The sequence below is a fragment of the Diabrotica undecimpunctata genome, chromosome 7, assembly GCF_040954645.1.
Source record: "Diabrotica undecimpunctata isolate CICGRU chromosome 7, icDiaUnde3, whole genome shotgun sequence".
In the NCBI taxonomy this organism is placed as follows: Eukaryota; Metazoa; Arthropoda; class Insecta; order Coleoptera; family Chrysomelidae; genus Diabrotica; species Diabrotica undecimpunctata.
In genome coordinates, this window is record NC_092809.1 from 54,345,672 (window position 1) to 54,361,081 (window position 15,410).

General features: G+C 33.2%; 1 protein-coding gene across 1 annotated transcript in view; it reads left to right on the top strand.

The window, feature by feature from the left end:
* The first annotated feature begins 10,848 nt into the window (after window positions 1-10,848).
* LOC140446760 (endocuticle structural glycoprotein ABD-5-like) overlaps window positions 10,849-15,410 on the top strand; it is a 30,007-nt gene continuing 25,445 nt past the window's right edge. Inside the window, exons 1-2 of the mRNA XM_072539352.1 lie at window positions 10,849-10,963; window positions 13,429-13,591. Coding sequence (XP_072395453.1) covers window positions 13,467-13,591 — 125 coding nt within the window. The 5' untranslated portion in view covers window positions 10,849-10,963; window positions 13,429-13,466. The remainder of the gene's footprint in view (window positions 10,964-13,428; window positions 13,592-15,410) is intronic.

Genomic DNA, 15,410 nt, shown 5'->3' on the forward strand with positions numbered 1-15,410 from the left:
AGTTAAATCTAAGTCATAATTAAGTAGAGATGAGGGACCTTGAAACCAAAATTTTGAGTTTAGAAGTTCAGGAGCAGACATGCCTCTTGACGCAATATCTGCGGGGTTTTGTTTTGACTTTATATTTCGCCACTTAAATTGTGGGTTTCCTTGTATTTCAGAAACTCTATTTGCAACAAACTGTGACCATCTCGAGCTATGTGAGCGTAACCAAGCAAGTACGATTTCTGAGTCCGTCCAGCAGTTTATTGAGTCTATTTGAGTTAATTTATTATTTAGAATTTCAACTATTCTTTTAGTGAGTTTGCTGCATAAAACAGCACCCATAAGTTCTAACTTAGGTAAAGTTAATGTTTTTATTGGAGCTACCCTACTTTTAGAGGTGATGAGTGTGGAAGAGACATTTCTTGAGCTATAAGTCACTCTAATATATATGCAGCTGGCGTATGCCTTTTCACTAGCGTCGGAAAATGCATGTATTTGTATACTACATATATAATTTTCAATAAAAAAAGGTCTGTGAATTTTTAAATATTTTAGTGCTGAAATATGTTTGAGAAAATTTAACCATTCATTTAAGAGTGTAGAGTCTAAACTTTCATTCCACTGAATTTTTGAAAGCCAAATTTTTTGCATTATTATTTTTGCAGTTACTATTACAGGATTAATTAATCCCTTGGGGTCGAAAAAACTTGCGATTATCGAGAGCACTTGTCTTTTAGTGTAGGAATCTTTTATTTCGATTTCTGGTACTGAAATAGAGAAACTATCTAATTTAGAGTCCCAACAAAGACCTAATATTTTATTAGAATGATTTTCTGAAGTTATAACATACGTAGAGTCAGTTGAAAATTGTGAAATATTTTCTAAAAATTGTGGTGAATTTGAACACCATTTGTGAAGAGATATGCCTGCCTTTTGTAGCAGTGCAGTGATTTGCTCATGCGCAAGTGTGAGTGTTTCAATACTATTTGTACAATATAGTATGTCATCAATATAGCAAAAATTAATGAGCATATCATGAGCGAGAGGATATTCTTCCTTCTGCATGTTTGCGAGTTCAATTAAACATCGTGTGCTAAGGAAGGTACCTGGTTTCGTTCCATAGGTAACCGTTTCTAATTGTATACATTTTAACGGCTCCGAGGGAGAGTTGCGCCACAAAATATTTAATAAGAAAGTTTGGTTGGGGTTTATTCGGATTTGTCTAAACATCTTTTTTATATCAGATGTGAATACATACTTGAAGAGTCTAAAGTTGACTAAAGTGTCAAATAGTTCTGGTTGTGTGGTATAACCCTTTAACATAATATCATTAAGGCTAAAACCAGAAGTGGTTTTCATGGATGCGTCAAAAACTACGCGCAAACGAGTTGTGAGAGAAGTGTCTTTTTCTACACTGTGGTGAGGCAAGAAATATTTGTTTTCTGAGTGTACATTCTGCAGAGACAACGGAACATATTTTGCATGTCCTAATTCAACATACTCATCTATAAAAGATTTATATTGTTTGTAAAGAGAATCATTTTTTGAGAATTTGTTCTCCAAATTTAGAAATCGCCTTCGCGCCATTTGGAAAAGTCGCCCAATTTATTATTTTCATTAGGCGTGCATAGGGGTAAATCTACTTGGAACTGTCCATTCGGTAGGATTTGTGTTGTGGCTTTAAATATTTTCTCAGCCTTTTCATCATCAGGACTTAAATGCTTTATTTCGGGAACTTCTTCAATGTCCCAAAACCCTTGGAGAAGATTATTTATATTTTCTTCTTCAGTGTGAGATTGAACAAATAAAGAAATATGATTCGAGTGTGAATAGTTACAGTTTGAGTGAGAGTGCATCTTTTTCTTAGATGAAACTTGTGGAGATAAGTTACCGAACATGACATATCCTAAATGAGTGTTTTGAAGCACTGGAAGACCTGCTCCAATATGAATTAAACCATCCTTTAATAGATCACAGTAAATTTCTGCACCTAATAAGAGATCGATTCTCCCTGGGGAGGAGTAAGAGGGATCACTGAGCTTTATGCCAGCTGGTATTTTTATTTTGCTACGATCTAGAGGTACCTGAGGTATTTTACACGTAATATTATCCAAAACTGCACATGATACTACAAATTTCATATCATTGTTTTTATATGGGAAAAATTCAATGTTTACCATTTCATTTGAGATGGAACAATTTTGAGAGATTGTGGAAATTTGTAATCTTTTATTAGTGGTAGAGTAATTTAGTTTATTTACTAAATCCTTTGTTGCAAAGCTCGATTGAGATCCATTATCGACAAGACATCTTGCGTGTACAGGTTGTCCACTTTTAGAGTAAATTGTTACCAGCGCTGTGGCTAGCAAAACTTCGTTTTTTGGATTGAAAGTGGAGAGAGAAGAGATGCAAGATGAATTTTGACTTTGTGTGTCTGAGAGTAGACAATATTCATTTGTCTGAGTGCTTAAGTGAGTAGAAGTGTTTGGTGATTCATTATATGAATGTGGAGAATTTATTGTTTGAGTAACTTGGGCATTATTACTCCTTTGAGGAGCATGAAAATGACTTTGAGAGATATGTGGTGCACTATGGCGAGTTTGTGAATCACCTTGTATACTTGCGGACGATTGAGAGGTTTGTGGTGCATTAAAGCGTGATTGTTGCCTATTGGCATGACTTTGATTACCATCATGTGAATTTGAAGCACTTTGATTGCTTCGAGTGGGAGAGAATAAATTATTTTGATGAGTGTGAGAAAAATTATTTTCTTCATGCAGAAGTGTATTGTGCTTTTTATTGCAAATTTTACATGTGTATTTAGAGATGCATTTATCAGTAAAATGCTTAGTGCCAAAACAGTTTCTGCAAAGCTGTGCTTGCTTTACAAAATTAAACCTTTCTCGAGAATTTGTGTCTTTAAATAAGTTACACTGATATATTTTATGACCAGTTTGTTTACAAAATATGCAATTTTCATAGCTAGATTTATTATTATTTATAGTGGAAATATGAGCAGTTTTTTGAGTGACTTTATTATTAAACTTTGACTGAGTTTCAGTGTAATTAAGTTTCTCTAAAACATCACATCTTTTTTCTAGAAATTCAAAAAATTGTTTGAGTGTTGGAACGTTCTTAGAACCTACTTCATATTCAAAAGCCTTGTGAGAAGCAAAATCTATTTTTTCTAAAAATATTTCTATTAAAAGGAGGTCCCAATGTTCAATTGGAACTTCGAGATTACTAAGAGCTTGAAGCGTTTGCTTTGTGTGTACAAGAAAATCTCTTAGTACCTGAGGAGTGCATTTAACTAGAGATTGAGACTTTAACAGCTTTTTTATAAGAGTACTAATCACTCGTGATTTGTCATCATATCTTTCTTTTAGGGTTTTTATAGCGATAGCAAAATTTGCATCTACTACTTCGATACTGCTAATTAAGTTTAAAGGTTCTCCTTTGAGGAAGGATTTTAAATATATAAACTTTTGTACATTATTTAAACTTGAATTGTTTGTGATCAGAGTTTCAAATAGTTGAAAGAATTCATTGAATTCTGAGAAATTTCCGGTAAAGGTTTTCATGCTAATTTCAGGCAGCCTCGCACTGGAAACAGCATTATTATTTGAGCTAGGTGCTTTATTTCCTGTTAAATTTAATTCCATTATTTTTCTTTGCAAACCTTTGAGTGTGTTGAAGTATTTTTCTTCAACATTTGCTCGATCAGCTGATTGTTGGTCACTGTCATCAGTCTGTTCGATTTCTAATTGAATTTGTTCATATTGTGTGAAAAAATTAAAAAGTTTTTCTTTCCTATTTTCAAAATCAAGTATTTCGTTTTCTGTGTCTTTATTGGCTATAAACCATTCTGAGATACGTGTAATTGATGCTTTAAGTGATTTGCGCTTTTTCTTTAAAGCTTCCATTTTTTATTTAAAGTGAATTTATTTGCAAATATATGCTGCGCGAGAAATAAGAGTGAATGATTTTGTTTAGTGTAAATGTCTTTTTCAACTAAGACGCGATTTTAATTTTAATAGAGTATTTTTACTAGAGTGATAAATAAATATTTTTCTTGAGAGCGGGCTGTGAGACAATCTGTATAATAAATAATTGTCAGCTATCTTTAGCGATATTGAGAAGAAAGATCTGTTGTCAAATCAAAGCCATTAGTTAATATAAATATTAATAAACAACTAAAAGTCGAGACAAATATCTACCAAATATAAATGTGTGCATGCAGTGACTATAGAAATATATAGAAAGAGTTTTAACCTCACCAAATGTTTTTCAAGTATCCAATTTAATTACCGCTGTCGCTTACCAGCACATAACGCACTTTTCATAAAAAAACACGTGTCTAATCTTGAACGAAGGTCAACTTGTGCAATCTTTCTTCTAGGGACGAAAAACTATTATTCTTTCTTCCTGTTGCTCTCCGGCGTGTGTAATCCCTTTCTTTCTTCAGTCCTGTTTCATCAAATAATCTGTGCTCGATAGGACCACGAAATGAGTGGGGACTTGTAACTGGCTCCCTATATTCGAGGGTTGGAAATCTTTTGATTCCAAGCCTTACTTCAAAGGACTTGTGAATGGATGTATCTCCATAGGTTTGGTTCTTCAGTGACCGTTGAAGGATAAGGATTGTTAATGGGAGCAAATATAACTCCAGAGAAATAAAATCACCTTTAGTTTATCGACTTATAATTAACTATTTTTAGAGTAAAGAGGTTCAAAACGACCGTAGCTGACAGTACAGTATCAAATAATTCTTTCTTTATCACAGGTAAAGGAGAAAAACGTATTTATGAGAAAAAATGCCCGATTTCGGCGTAGAGAAATATTTTATATGTGAATTGAGAGTGTTTTTAAACTGCACTTGCCTCAAGGGCGTGTGAGAGCGAACTAATAAAATAAAATTTGGTGCGTAAAAGTGTAGATTACCCCTCTTGTATTTAGGTGTGAAAACTATTTAAGAGGCTGTGGTGGCGCCAACCAGTCGGGTATTCCGAGCAAACTTCATAAAGTGACTATTTTACTTATTCTACACTAAGAAAAGTGTAAAGAACTATATTTTTATTTTATATTTTAAAAAGATATGTTCATTTCTGGAACAAATATCTTGGCTTGCTAACCTGAGAGCATGGTATAGAAAGACCTCAACACAGCTATTTCGTATAGCAACCAACAAAGTCATCATAGCCAGAATGATCGCCAATGTTCGGAATGGACAGGTACCCTAAGAAGAAGAAGATCTAGCTACATTTTGGTCCATAAGGTCAGTTCCTCCCATTAACGAATTATATTTTCCAATCAAATGTGGACGTGCTACCTGGACAATTTTTTTCTCGGCCTGAGAAAACCGTTTCACATTATTTATGGGAGCGACTCTATAGCAGGTTGAAGCAACTGTAACAATATTGTTGCCAAGCCAACGAACCAAAATGATTCCATTTTGGCGATCTAATATAGAGAAAAACTCGCCTCTTGAATGTTTTTTCAATGCTTTTTTGTCTGTCAATGGAATATCTCGCGGCAAATCATTATCTCGGATAGTTCCAGTACACCACATACCATGATCTCTCATATTGGAAAGTAAAAATGGACTTCTAAATAAGGTGCACAATTTAAAGTAAAGATTTTTTTACCCTCGGGGAGCTCCCTCAACATTGACACTAACGAAGCAGTCGCCTTTCCTTACAACACTTCATTATTGACCGTACTATTGGGATTTTTGTCTTGATATAAATCAAAGTTTATGAGATATCCTGCCTTAGTGTTTAATGACCACATTTTGTACACAAAACGTATGGGTTTTTCTCTTATAAACTGTTTACAACTGTGCCTACCAAATTATTTAACCATACTTTCATCATAATTGATTTCTGATTCGGGCACAAAATGTTGTAAAAATTTATTTTTTAGTATATTCATCAAATGGCGAACTTTCCAGGCTTTGTCTTGTTGATCTGGTTTACTGTTTTCAGCAAAATTCAAAAACTGCATCACTTGTTCGAACCTATTTTTTCTCATTGAATTTTTGGCGAAATCATTGCCGATGTCACGTTTTGAGTCCCAGTAGTGCTTTTTAGCTGCGTTGTGGTTGTATTCACCCAAAATTAGAATAGCAAGAGCACACTTTACCTCTTCTCTAGTGATATTTGGATCTTGGGCATTTTTAAAAAGAGCATGCTTTCTATTCTCATCTGTAATATGGGAAATTATATTTTCATCCCAAAAGTTGTCAAAAATTTCAGCTGGGGAAAGGTTTGAGAAATATGAAAAATTAGCGGAAGGAAAAGCTGCGTTTTGACTTATCAAATCACCATTGGTCCAGGAAAACTTCATCTTTTCTTTCACTTGTTTTTTAACTTTTGCTGATGATCTGGAAGGCCTAGCCTCGTCGATCATTATATATTTCGGAATCTCTTTTACTATTTCGTAAAACAAGTTCAACAGGTGCCCTAAGAATTCTCCCGGACAACCTCATATCATAATCTTCCTAATCACCAGACTCCTCGTTTGTAAGCACATTAAATTCTGGGGGTTCAGTATATATAGCATCAACGTCTAAAGATTCATCGGCATCAATTATCTCCAGCGCTTCTTGAAGAGAAAACCGTTTTCTGTAACAAAAACCAGGATAAAATGTCGAAAAATTTATATTAGCAATAATAAAAGATATTAGTTTATGCTCAATTAAAAACACTTTAAACAAAATATAATAACAAAAAAAAAATAGTTAAAATATACTTACTCTAACTTGAGATCCATTTTTACCGAAAATAATAAACACCTTCGCACCAAACACTCAATTAAATAAACAGGTTAGGTCAAATCCTTGAACAAAACGCTCAAAACTAATAAACAAGTGTCTTTTCAAAATCATGCATTGCCATCTAGTTAACATTAGAATCACTTTCCGAATTTCAGTCTGATGATTTTAGCGGTTTCTGCTTTACATATATGTAACGCCAGAAGCTTAAGGGTTAATCAGAGCAGAGATTGTTACAACAGAGGTTGTGCCATTTAAAGCAAAGATTATTATCTTTGATTTTATTGGTCATCCGACGGAAAGATCACTGCGCACATGTAATAACTAAATGTATAAAAAAAGTGGATCCTTCGGTCGGAGGACAGGCTAGTTCTTAATATTAACAAGCAAGGCATATTTTGGCTGAGCAGCCCATTTTAAGAAACCCCGCGTCTTATTTTCTCACCTATTCCACCATAACCTATTCCAGTCATCGAACTTCTAGACTTCTGTCACTGAAGAAATTCTCAACACTTCGAAATTTTTTGGAAATAAACATGGTCTCACGACTTTAAAATTATTTCACAAATAACAAACAACTCGAAGTGAACACTTCGCCGTTCAGTTATCATTTGTTAAAAATAAATAAATAAAAATAGTTGAAAACTATAGTGGAAGTTCGCTGGACATACCATCAGACAGAAAGACGATAAATAGAATAAGATGATTATACACTGGAGACCATTTAGTTACAAACGAAAAAGAGGAAGGTCAGATGACTTAAAGAAACACGCAGGCCCGAAGTGGATACAAACGGCCTACAATAGAGAGACGTGGAAGAAGGAAGAGGAGGCCTATGTCCAAAATTGGACAGCAAGGGCTGTATAGATAGATAGAGATGACTTAAAGTCGATTTGTATTCTTGCTTCATTGCTTGCGTTTTGATGACGTAAATACTAGGGAAGAAAGAAAAACCATAGACAAACTTACAACAATAAGAAAAGTTTTTTAACCAATTTAATCAAAAATGCAAACTTAGTTACGTTCCTGGATCTTACTTAACATTAGACGAGATGCTTTTTATATTCCGTGGCCGTTGCGAATTCCGCCTGCACATCCCGAATAAGTTAGCCACATATGGTATAAAAGTATTTTCCTTAGTGGACGCCAAATGTTTTTACACGGTAAATAAGGAAGTATACGTTGGAACTGAGCTTCCAGGGCCATATCGCGTTAGTACTATCCAGATTTAGAGAAAAGAATATGTGAGCCTGTGTTTGGATCGTCTAGAAATATAACCATGGATAAATTATTTTACAAGTTACGAAATTGTAAAACTCATGCTGGAGCAGCACAAAATTACAATTGTTGGAACAATTCAAAAAAATAAAAGGGAGATTCCAAGATAACTTCTTGATCTCAGAAGACCATAGTACTCATCTAGGTTTGCATTTTCCAAATCCATAACTTTGATGGCGTAAACACAATCGTTAAACACGATATTTTTGTGTCAAATGCCAAAAATCGCTATGCTTAGAGCATGTTAAACAGATTTGAGAAGACTGCAATAAAAATTGAAATTAGGATTAAAATTTTGTTTATTAAATGTTAGAAGTACATTTTTGTTAATTTTTTTGCATTTTTTTAAAGATGTTGAAACTGCTAAACTACTCTATATAGCCAGTAGCACCCCGTTGGTAGCAGAAATCCCAGTAAACCTTTTGTTGGTGGCAGTACGAACTGTACTAATTTCTCCAATAATAAGAAGATATAACTGAAGAGTCTTTGTTCGTCTTTTTGAGCAGTGACTTGTATTCATCCAGTCATCCCAGAAACTGGAAGATGAACCGACCGTACGACACTATGTCATATTTAATATGGCCGGCAAATGGAAAAGCCTGATCTTCTAAAATATTTTCAACGTACATGACAGCTGTCATTTGCCCAATTACTTTTACAAGTTTGGTATATACTTCCCAATAGCGCTATACCGCCACCACCAAAAATAATGCTCTGTATGAGGTTATAGCTGGAATACCGTTCATCAACTCTTAGCTGAAGTTTCATCTTAATGGCTTTCATAACTGAATTTTCGTCTGATCTATGGACACAACAAATTTCACAGCAGTATTCACTGCTTGATAGTCCATCAGTCTATTCTACGACATATACCAACTTTACACCGAAATTGGTTATTTAGCAAAACACAGAAATTAAGATTGTCACTAGAAATATTAAAACCTTGAACAGTCTATACACCAAAATAAAGACTCCACTGCAAAGTACGGAAAGCTCCAATGTTATTAACTCCATACCATGTAGCACGTGTGGTAAATGTTACGTCGATCAGACATCACCTAAATTCGCAGACGCGTATAACTCAGTTCCTAGGGACATGTGTATTCCATTAAACACATATCCGAAGTTCAAACCGGTTATACAGTTCTTAGTACATCCTATCATCCTACCAATGGCTGAATCTTTTAAATGGCACCTTTTAAATTAGATTTTTACAACTTTAAAAGGATTTTCACCCTTATAACAAAGACGTCTTCTTATGTTATTTAATGTGTTATATGTCGACCATCTCTCTGCCATGAGGTATTTGTAACCTATAAGACGAACTCTGAAGATAACATGCCGAAAGTACTCAGCTAATTTTATTAAAAAAATTTGTACAATATCAAGTTTTTTGAGAACACTTGTTGCTAGCTAGTTTGACCTATATTGTAAATTTTACCCGCTTCGTACATAACAAAGATATACGTTTTACATGCACCGAAACGAATAAAAGATTAAACATTATCAAGGAAGAATAAGCAAAATTTCTTATTCTTCTTCTTCCTACTTTTTAAATAGGCAAAATGCCTGTTTTACTTCGGTTTTTAGCCTCAAATGACGTTGTCTGACCATGTTTTCCTCGGTCGTCCCAATGATCTTCTTAAATTTGGCGATTTGTCTCTTGCTATTCGTAGTATTCTATTTTCTGTCATTTTTTCGATGTGTTGGTTCCATTTCTCTTTTCTTCTTTTGGTCCACGAGTTTATTTCCTCTATACCACATCTCGCTCGTATTTCCTCACTTCTTATTCCGTCTCTTTTGTTTGGTTTGTTATTTTTCGTAAGACTTTTATTTCTGTTCTTTCCAGTAGTCTTTGTGTTTTCGCGGTATCTGCACTTGTTTCCGCTGTGTACGTCATTATCGGTCTTATTGTTGATTTATACATATATCCTGGTTTTCGTTTCCGTTGTGAGGTATTTGTTTCTCCAGATTGTCTTGTTGAGACATCCTGCTGCTCTGTTTGCCATGTTCACTTGTTTTTGTACTTCTTCTTCCACTTTTCCGTAGCTTGACAGTTTTATTTCCAAGTATTCAGTTTCCATCACTTGTTCTATTATTTTGTTATTTACGACTAGTTTATATCTTCTCGGTTCCGCTGATATCACTATCACTTTAGTTTTCTCTGTTGAGATCTCCATGTTGTATATGAGCGCCGTATCTTCGAATTCTTTAATTAATCTTTGTAGGTCATCTTCATTTTCGGCTGTTATTATGGAGAGATGCTGTTCCTCTTGGAGAGATATTCGTTCGTTTATTTTTGTCGCTATTATTCTTGTTGTCAATTTGAGTGTTATATTTAATAGATTTATTGCTCGATAATTATTGGAGTCTTTCTTATCTCCTTTTTTGAAGAACATCACCATGATCGCTCTCCTCCATTCATCTGGTATTCTGTTCGTGGTGATTATTTTATTAATAAAAAGTTGCAGTTGTTGTACAAGATGATCACCTCCATATTTTAAGAGTTCATTTGGTGTTTGATCTTCTCCTAGTGAAGCAAAATTTGATCTCTACAATAGATATTGAGAATATAATTTTTGTGTTTATGTTCTTTTATAAAATATTAGTTACTCAAAATCTTAAATATCGCCCACTTTTTTAGAGCAGTTTATTCTGCATGCCAAATATTTATCACATCCTAAAACTGTAGGTCCAAATTTAAATATTTTAGGTACGTGCTTTGCAAAAAATATGACGGTCTTAAAAGAAGCGCATTTTCAAAACTATGTTAATCTGTTTATATATAGGACTGCCTGAAGCATTCCACGTTAGTTGTAAATTGCGTCTTCAGAAGATAACTTCGAAATACTCCAGTGTAAAATGCGTTACATTGTATGTAAATTTAGTGAAACAATGTCAGTGACGTGCTCAATATAGATATAATAAGTAAGTTTTTGGATTTAATAAAAATATAATTTGTGGGTCACTACGATAACAATAATTATTATATTTAGCAAAAGTCACATAGAAGATATAATACACTTTATATAAAATAAGATGATTTGTTCCCTGACCTTTTGAAGATTGCAGTGATAATTCCAAATGCATAAATTACATAATAGATTGCAGCAAAATCTCATAAAAATAAAATAGAACGTAAAAAACTTCTTTCGTTAAATTAATTAACAAACGTCCATATACAGTGTGTCCGTAAAGTATGGACTAAATTCGATATTTCCTAAATGAAAAGCCTTTTTAAAAAATCTAAAACACATCGATTTTTAAAATTAATGTTCTACATTTTTCAATCAAATTTTATTATACAACCTGATACACATTACAGTCATAACGTCATCGTCTCTTTTTTTAAATGTAACACCCTGTATTTTAGGACATTTTTAGATCGATAAAAATGCGCTGATTCCAAAAAAGTATAATACTGGGCGTCTAACCACCGAACAACCGTTGTTCGGTGGTCTAACGGATATAACTTGAAAGATATGCGCTTAGAAAATTAATTTTTATTGATTTATAATATTAATAAATTATAAATAAATTATAATAAATAACTTAAAAGTAATCCAGTAATTAATACATGACTTAATCTTAAATGTTCGAATTGTACCCCTTCTTGTATTTGACAGTAACCCAAACGATGTATAAATTCTTGTAGAACCTTGTTTATGCTTTCTTGAGAAATATTGTTTATTTCTTTACGAATTCTTGTTTTGTAGTCTCCAATATATACAGGTTTCGTTTCATAAACAACATTCTTTAAATGACCCCACATAAAATAATACAAAGGATTGAGGTCTGGCGACCTCGCTGGCCATTCAATATGTCCACGTCTTCCAATCCATCTGTTCGGAAAAATTTCGTTTACCTTCGAACATCTAAAGCATAATGCATCCTGTTGAAACCATAAACTTTTATGAAAACCTCCAAGATTAATTGTACTGGGGAATAAATTAACTAAAGTAGGTACGAAATACCCCGCATTGTGTATCATGTTCCCGCATCCAGTTGGATTTTTCTTTTGCTCAGTATTTACAATTCTGACGGATGACTTCGCCATTTAATTTGAATGTAGCCTCACCAGAAAAAATAATATTTTGATCCAATAGAGGGTATCGGTGGCTATTATCCATCATTATTTCGCAAAATTGTATTCTTTTATCTGGATCATCCTCGTTTAATTCCTGTACAACTGTGCATTTTACTTACTTTACTTACTTTTACGTACTTTGTGTACCGTTGTTTTGCAAACATCGAGATCACTACTAACCTTACGAACAGAAGTGTACGCATCTTCTTCAAAAGCAAGTAGAACATCTGTAACATAATTTACAGAGGGACGATCTGATTTGCGTGCATTTTTAACCGTACCAGTTTCTCGAAATTTCTTTTCAATCTTACTTACTGTTGACTGCGTGATATTTCTGGATATTTATCATTAAATAAATTACACACTTCAATCTAAGTTCGCGATTTGTCTCCATACCCAATCATCATGAGCATTTCAATTCTTTGCTTTACATTCAAATTAATTTCTACTTAAAATTAATTCTAAGCAATAATACAAAACATTCACGAATTAATACAATTATTGTACTACTTAATTGGTATTGGAAGTTACCAAAAATAATTACAGTTTACCAAAAACTAGGAGTAGGCTACTTTTTTGCAATTGATAATAAATAATTTATTTTCTAAGCGCATATCTTTCAAATTGTACCCATTAGACCCGAGTATTATACTTTTTTGAAGTCCGCTCATTTTTGTGGATCTCAAAATGTCCTAAAATACAGGATGTTACATTTAAAAAAAGAGCCGATGACGTCATCACGGTAATTTGTATCACCTTGTATAATGAAATTTTATTGTAAAATGTAGAACATTAAATTTAAAAATCGACCTGTTTTAGATTTTTTTAAAAAGGCTTTTCATTTAGGAAATATCGAATTTATTCCATACTTTACGGACACACTGTATGTAAAGAACGTTAAAATATACTATAAATGTCAATGGTCTACAAATAAAGCATTAATGGGGCAATGAAACATTTTAGAGATATTTACGATGTACCTACGTTTTTATTAATTAGTTTAAAAAGGTTCTTGTTATATCTAAATTGGTGATAATTTATTTTTTTCTTAAAGTTTCTTATAAATACTTCAGCCATGCCATCACGTACATACAGTTGAATACTTTTCTTCGATATAAGGTACTTATTACATACATTTTGCTTGATTAACCAATTACTCTTATTATTGTAAAATCCTGCGATAAGTTCAAGGAAATACCGGAAAAAAGTGAACATCCTTGCATCTTAGTTGCTCTCCCCTTCGATTTCGCACGCAATGTATTTTTTCAACGTGACTCATTATAAAAGTATAAACAATACATTTTAGGTTATTAGTCTCTTACGATGCCAATCAGATAAAGAAGAATGATTGAAAGTCTAGTGGTGATCGTTTTGGCCTCAGTTGTCTTGTGCGTGCAGTGTCTACCCAGCGGAGATGCCCGAATTGTGAAATATACTAATGAATTAACCGACAAAGGATATAATTTTGAGTAAGTAATATAACTTTAATGTGCAACAATACTATAAATTTACAAATTAGAAAATTAGAATATTATAAAGGTACAAATTTTTTTTTTTTTTTTTTTATTTAAAACACATCAACCACTCAGGGTTATTAGTGGGATGACAAACACAATAGTTTTAATACGATTATGTACATTAAATAGTATTATACAATTTTATATCTTTTAAATAACTTAATACATTTAAATTCTTATCTGTCAAGATGGATTTGAGGTCGTCTGGAATTCCATGCATTCTTCTTTGATTTTGGAAACATGGGCAGTCAAGTAGGAAGTGTTTCACTGTCAATGAAGTGGAGCAGTTATTGCAAATTGGCGGTGGATCTTTAGTGATTAAAAATTTGTGTGTGACAGCAGTATGACCAATTCTTAAACGGTTTATAATTACTTGATGTCGTCTACTTGTGGGGTAATTTAAAGAGCTGTTCACCTTTGGACATATTGGGTTTAATTTCGTTTCTGAATTTTCCCAGTAATTTTGCCAAATGTTACTGCAATGATCTTTAATCAGATGTTTCATGTCACAATAAGGATATTTTGTCATTTTTGTAGTATCTTCTAAGTTGATACGGCTTGTAGTTGCTAGTTGATCTGCTTTTTCATTTCCCCAGATTCCAGTATGCGATGGTACCCAAATGAAAGCTATGTCCTTTCCCATGGAATGAAGTGTTTCTAATTCATTTTTTATTGCTTGTATAATGGGATTTGTTGTATAAATTTGCTTTAATTTCAATAAGGCATTAAGTGAATCTGTAATGATGACGCACTTCATATTGTTACTCGTTTTGAAAAAAGTTAAGGCTTTTAATATAGCTGTGGTTTCACCTGTGAGTATACTACAATTTGTAGGTAAGTGTATGCTGTAGGAGTTCTCTTCATCAGAATAGTAAGCAGCAGCATGTCCATCTTGAGTTTTAGAGGCGTCGGTAAAGATTTGTAAGTAGTTGGGGTAATTTGATATGATTTCTGCAAAAAGATGTTTAATTATCGAGAAGTTTGTATATGAGTTGGGATACTTTCTTAGTGTTAGGTCAATGGTAAGTAGGCGGGTTGTCCATGGAGGAGAGATTGCATTTGTATATAGCAATAGACTAAGTTGATCCATGTTAAAATTTGTGACTTTTATTCTTTCTATTAGAGGAATACAGTTTGTTGCCTTTTTAAAAGAGAGGATGCCAGGGTGGAAAATTTGAGAGAAAAGGGGATGTTGTTTTTGAATTGAAATTTTGGCAATATAGTTTAATGATAATTGTTGTCGCCTTATGTTTAGAGGTGGCTCTTTAGCTAGGACTTGTAAACTACTAGTGGGACTAGTTCTAAATGCACCAAGTGCTAATCTCAAAGCTGTAGATTGAATACCGTTAAGCCTTTTTAAGGTAGTTTTGCTTGCAGAGTTATAACAAATGCAACCAAAATCTGGTTTACTCCTAATGAGTGATTTATATAAGTTTATTAATATTTTAGTATCTGCGCCCCAAACTTTATTAGACATAATTTTGAGTATATTTAAGCTAGATTGGCAGGAATGTTGTAGATTATTGATATGCAAGTTCCAATTTAAGGTTCTGGTAAAAGTTAAACCTAGAAAATTAACTTCTTCTGATTGTTTTAATGCTAAATTATTTAAAGTTAGGTAAGTTGAATACCGAGATCTGTTTTTATTAAAAATTATGTAGTGTGTTTTTTCTGTAGAGAATTTAAACCCAGTTTTTAACGTCCAATTTTCAATCTGAGTTAAAAAGTTTTGTAAAATTTTAGTTGCCGATTTTATATTGTTTGATTTAGT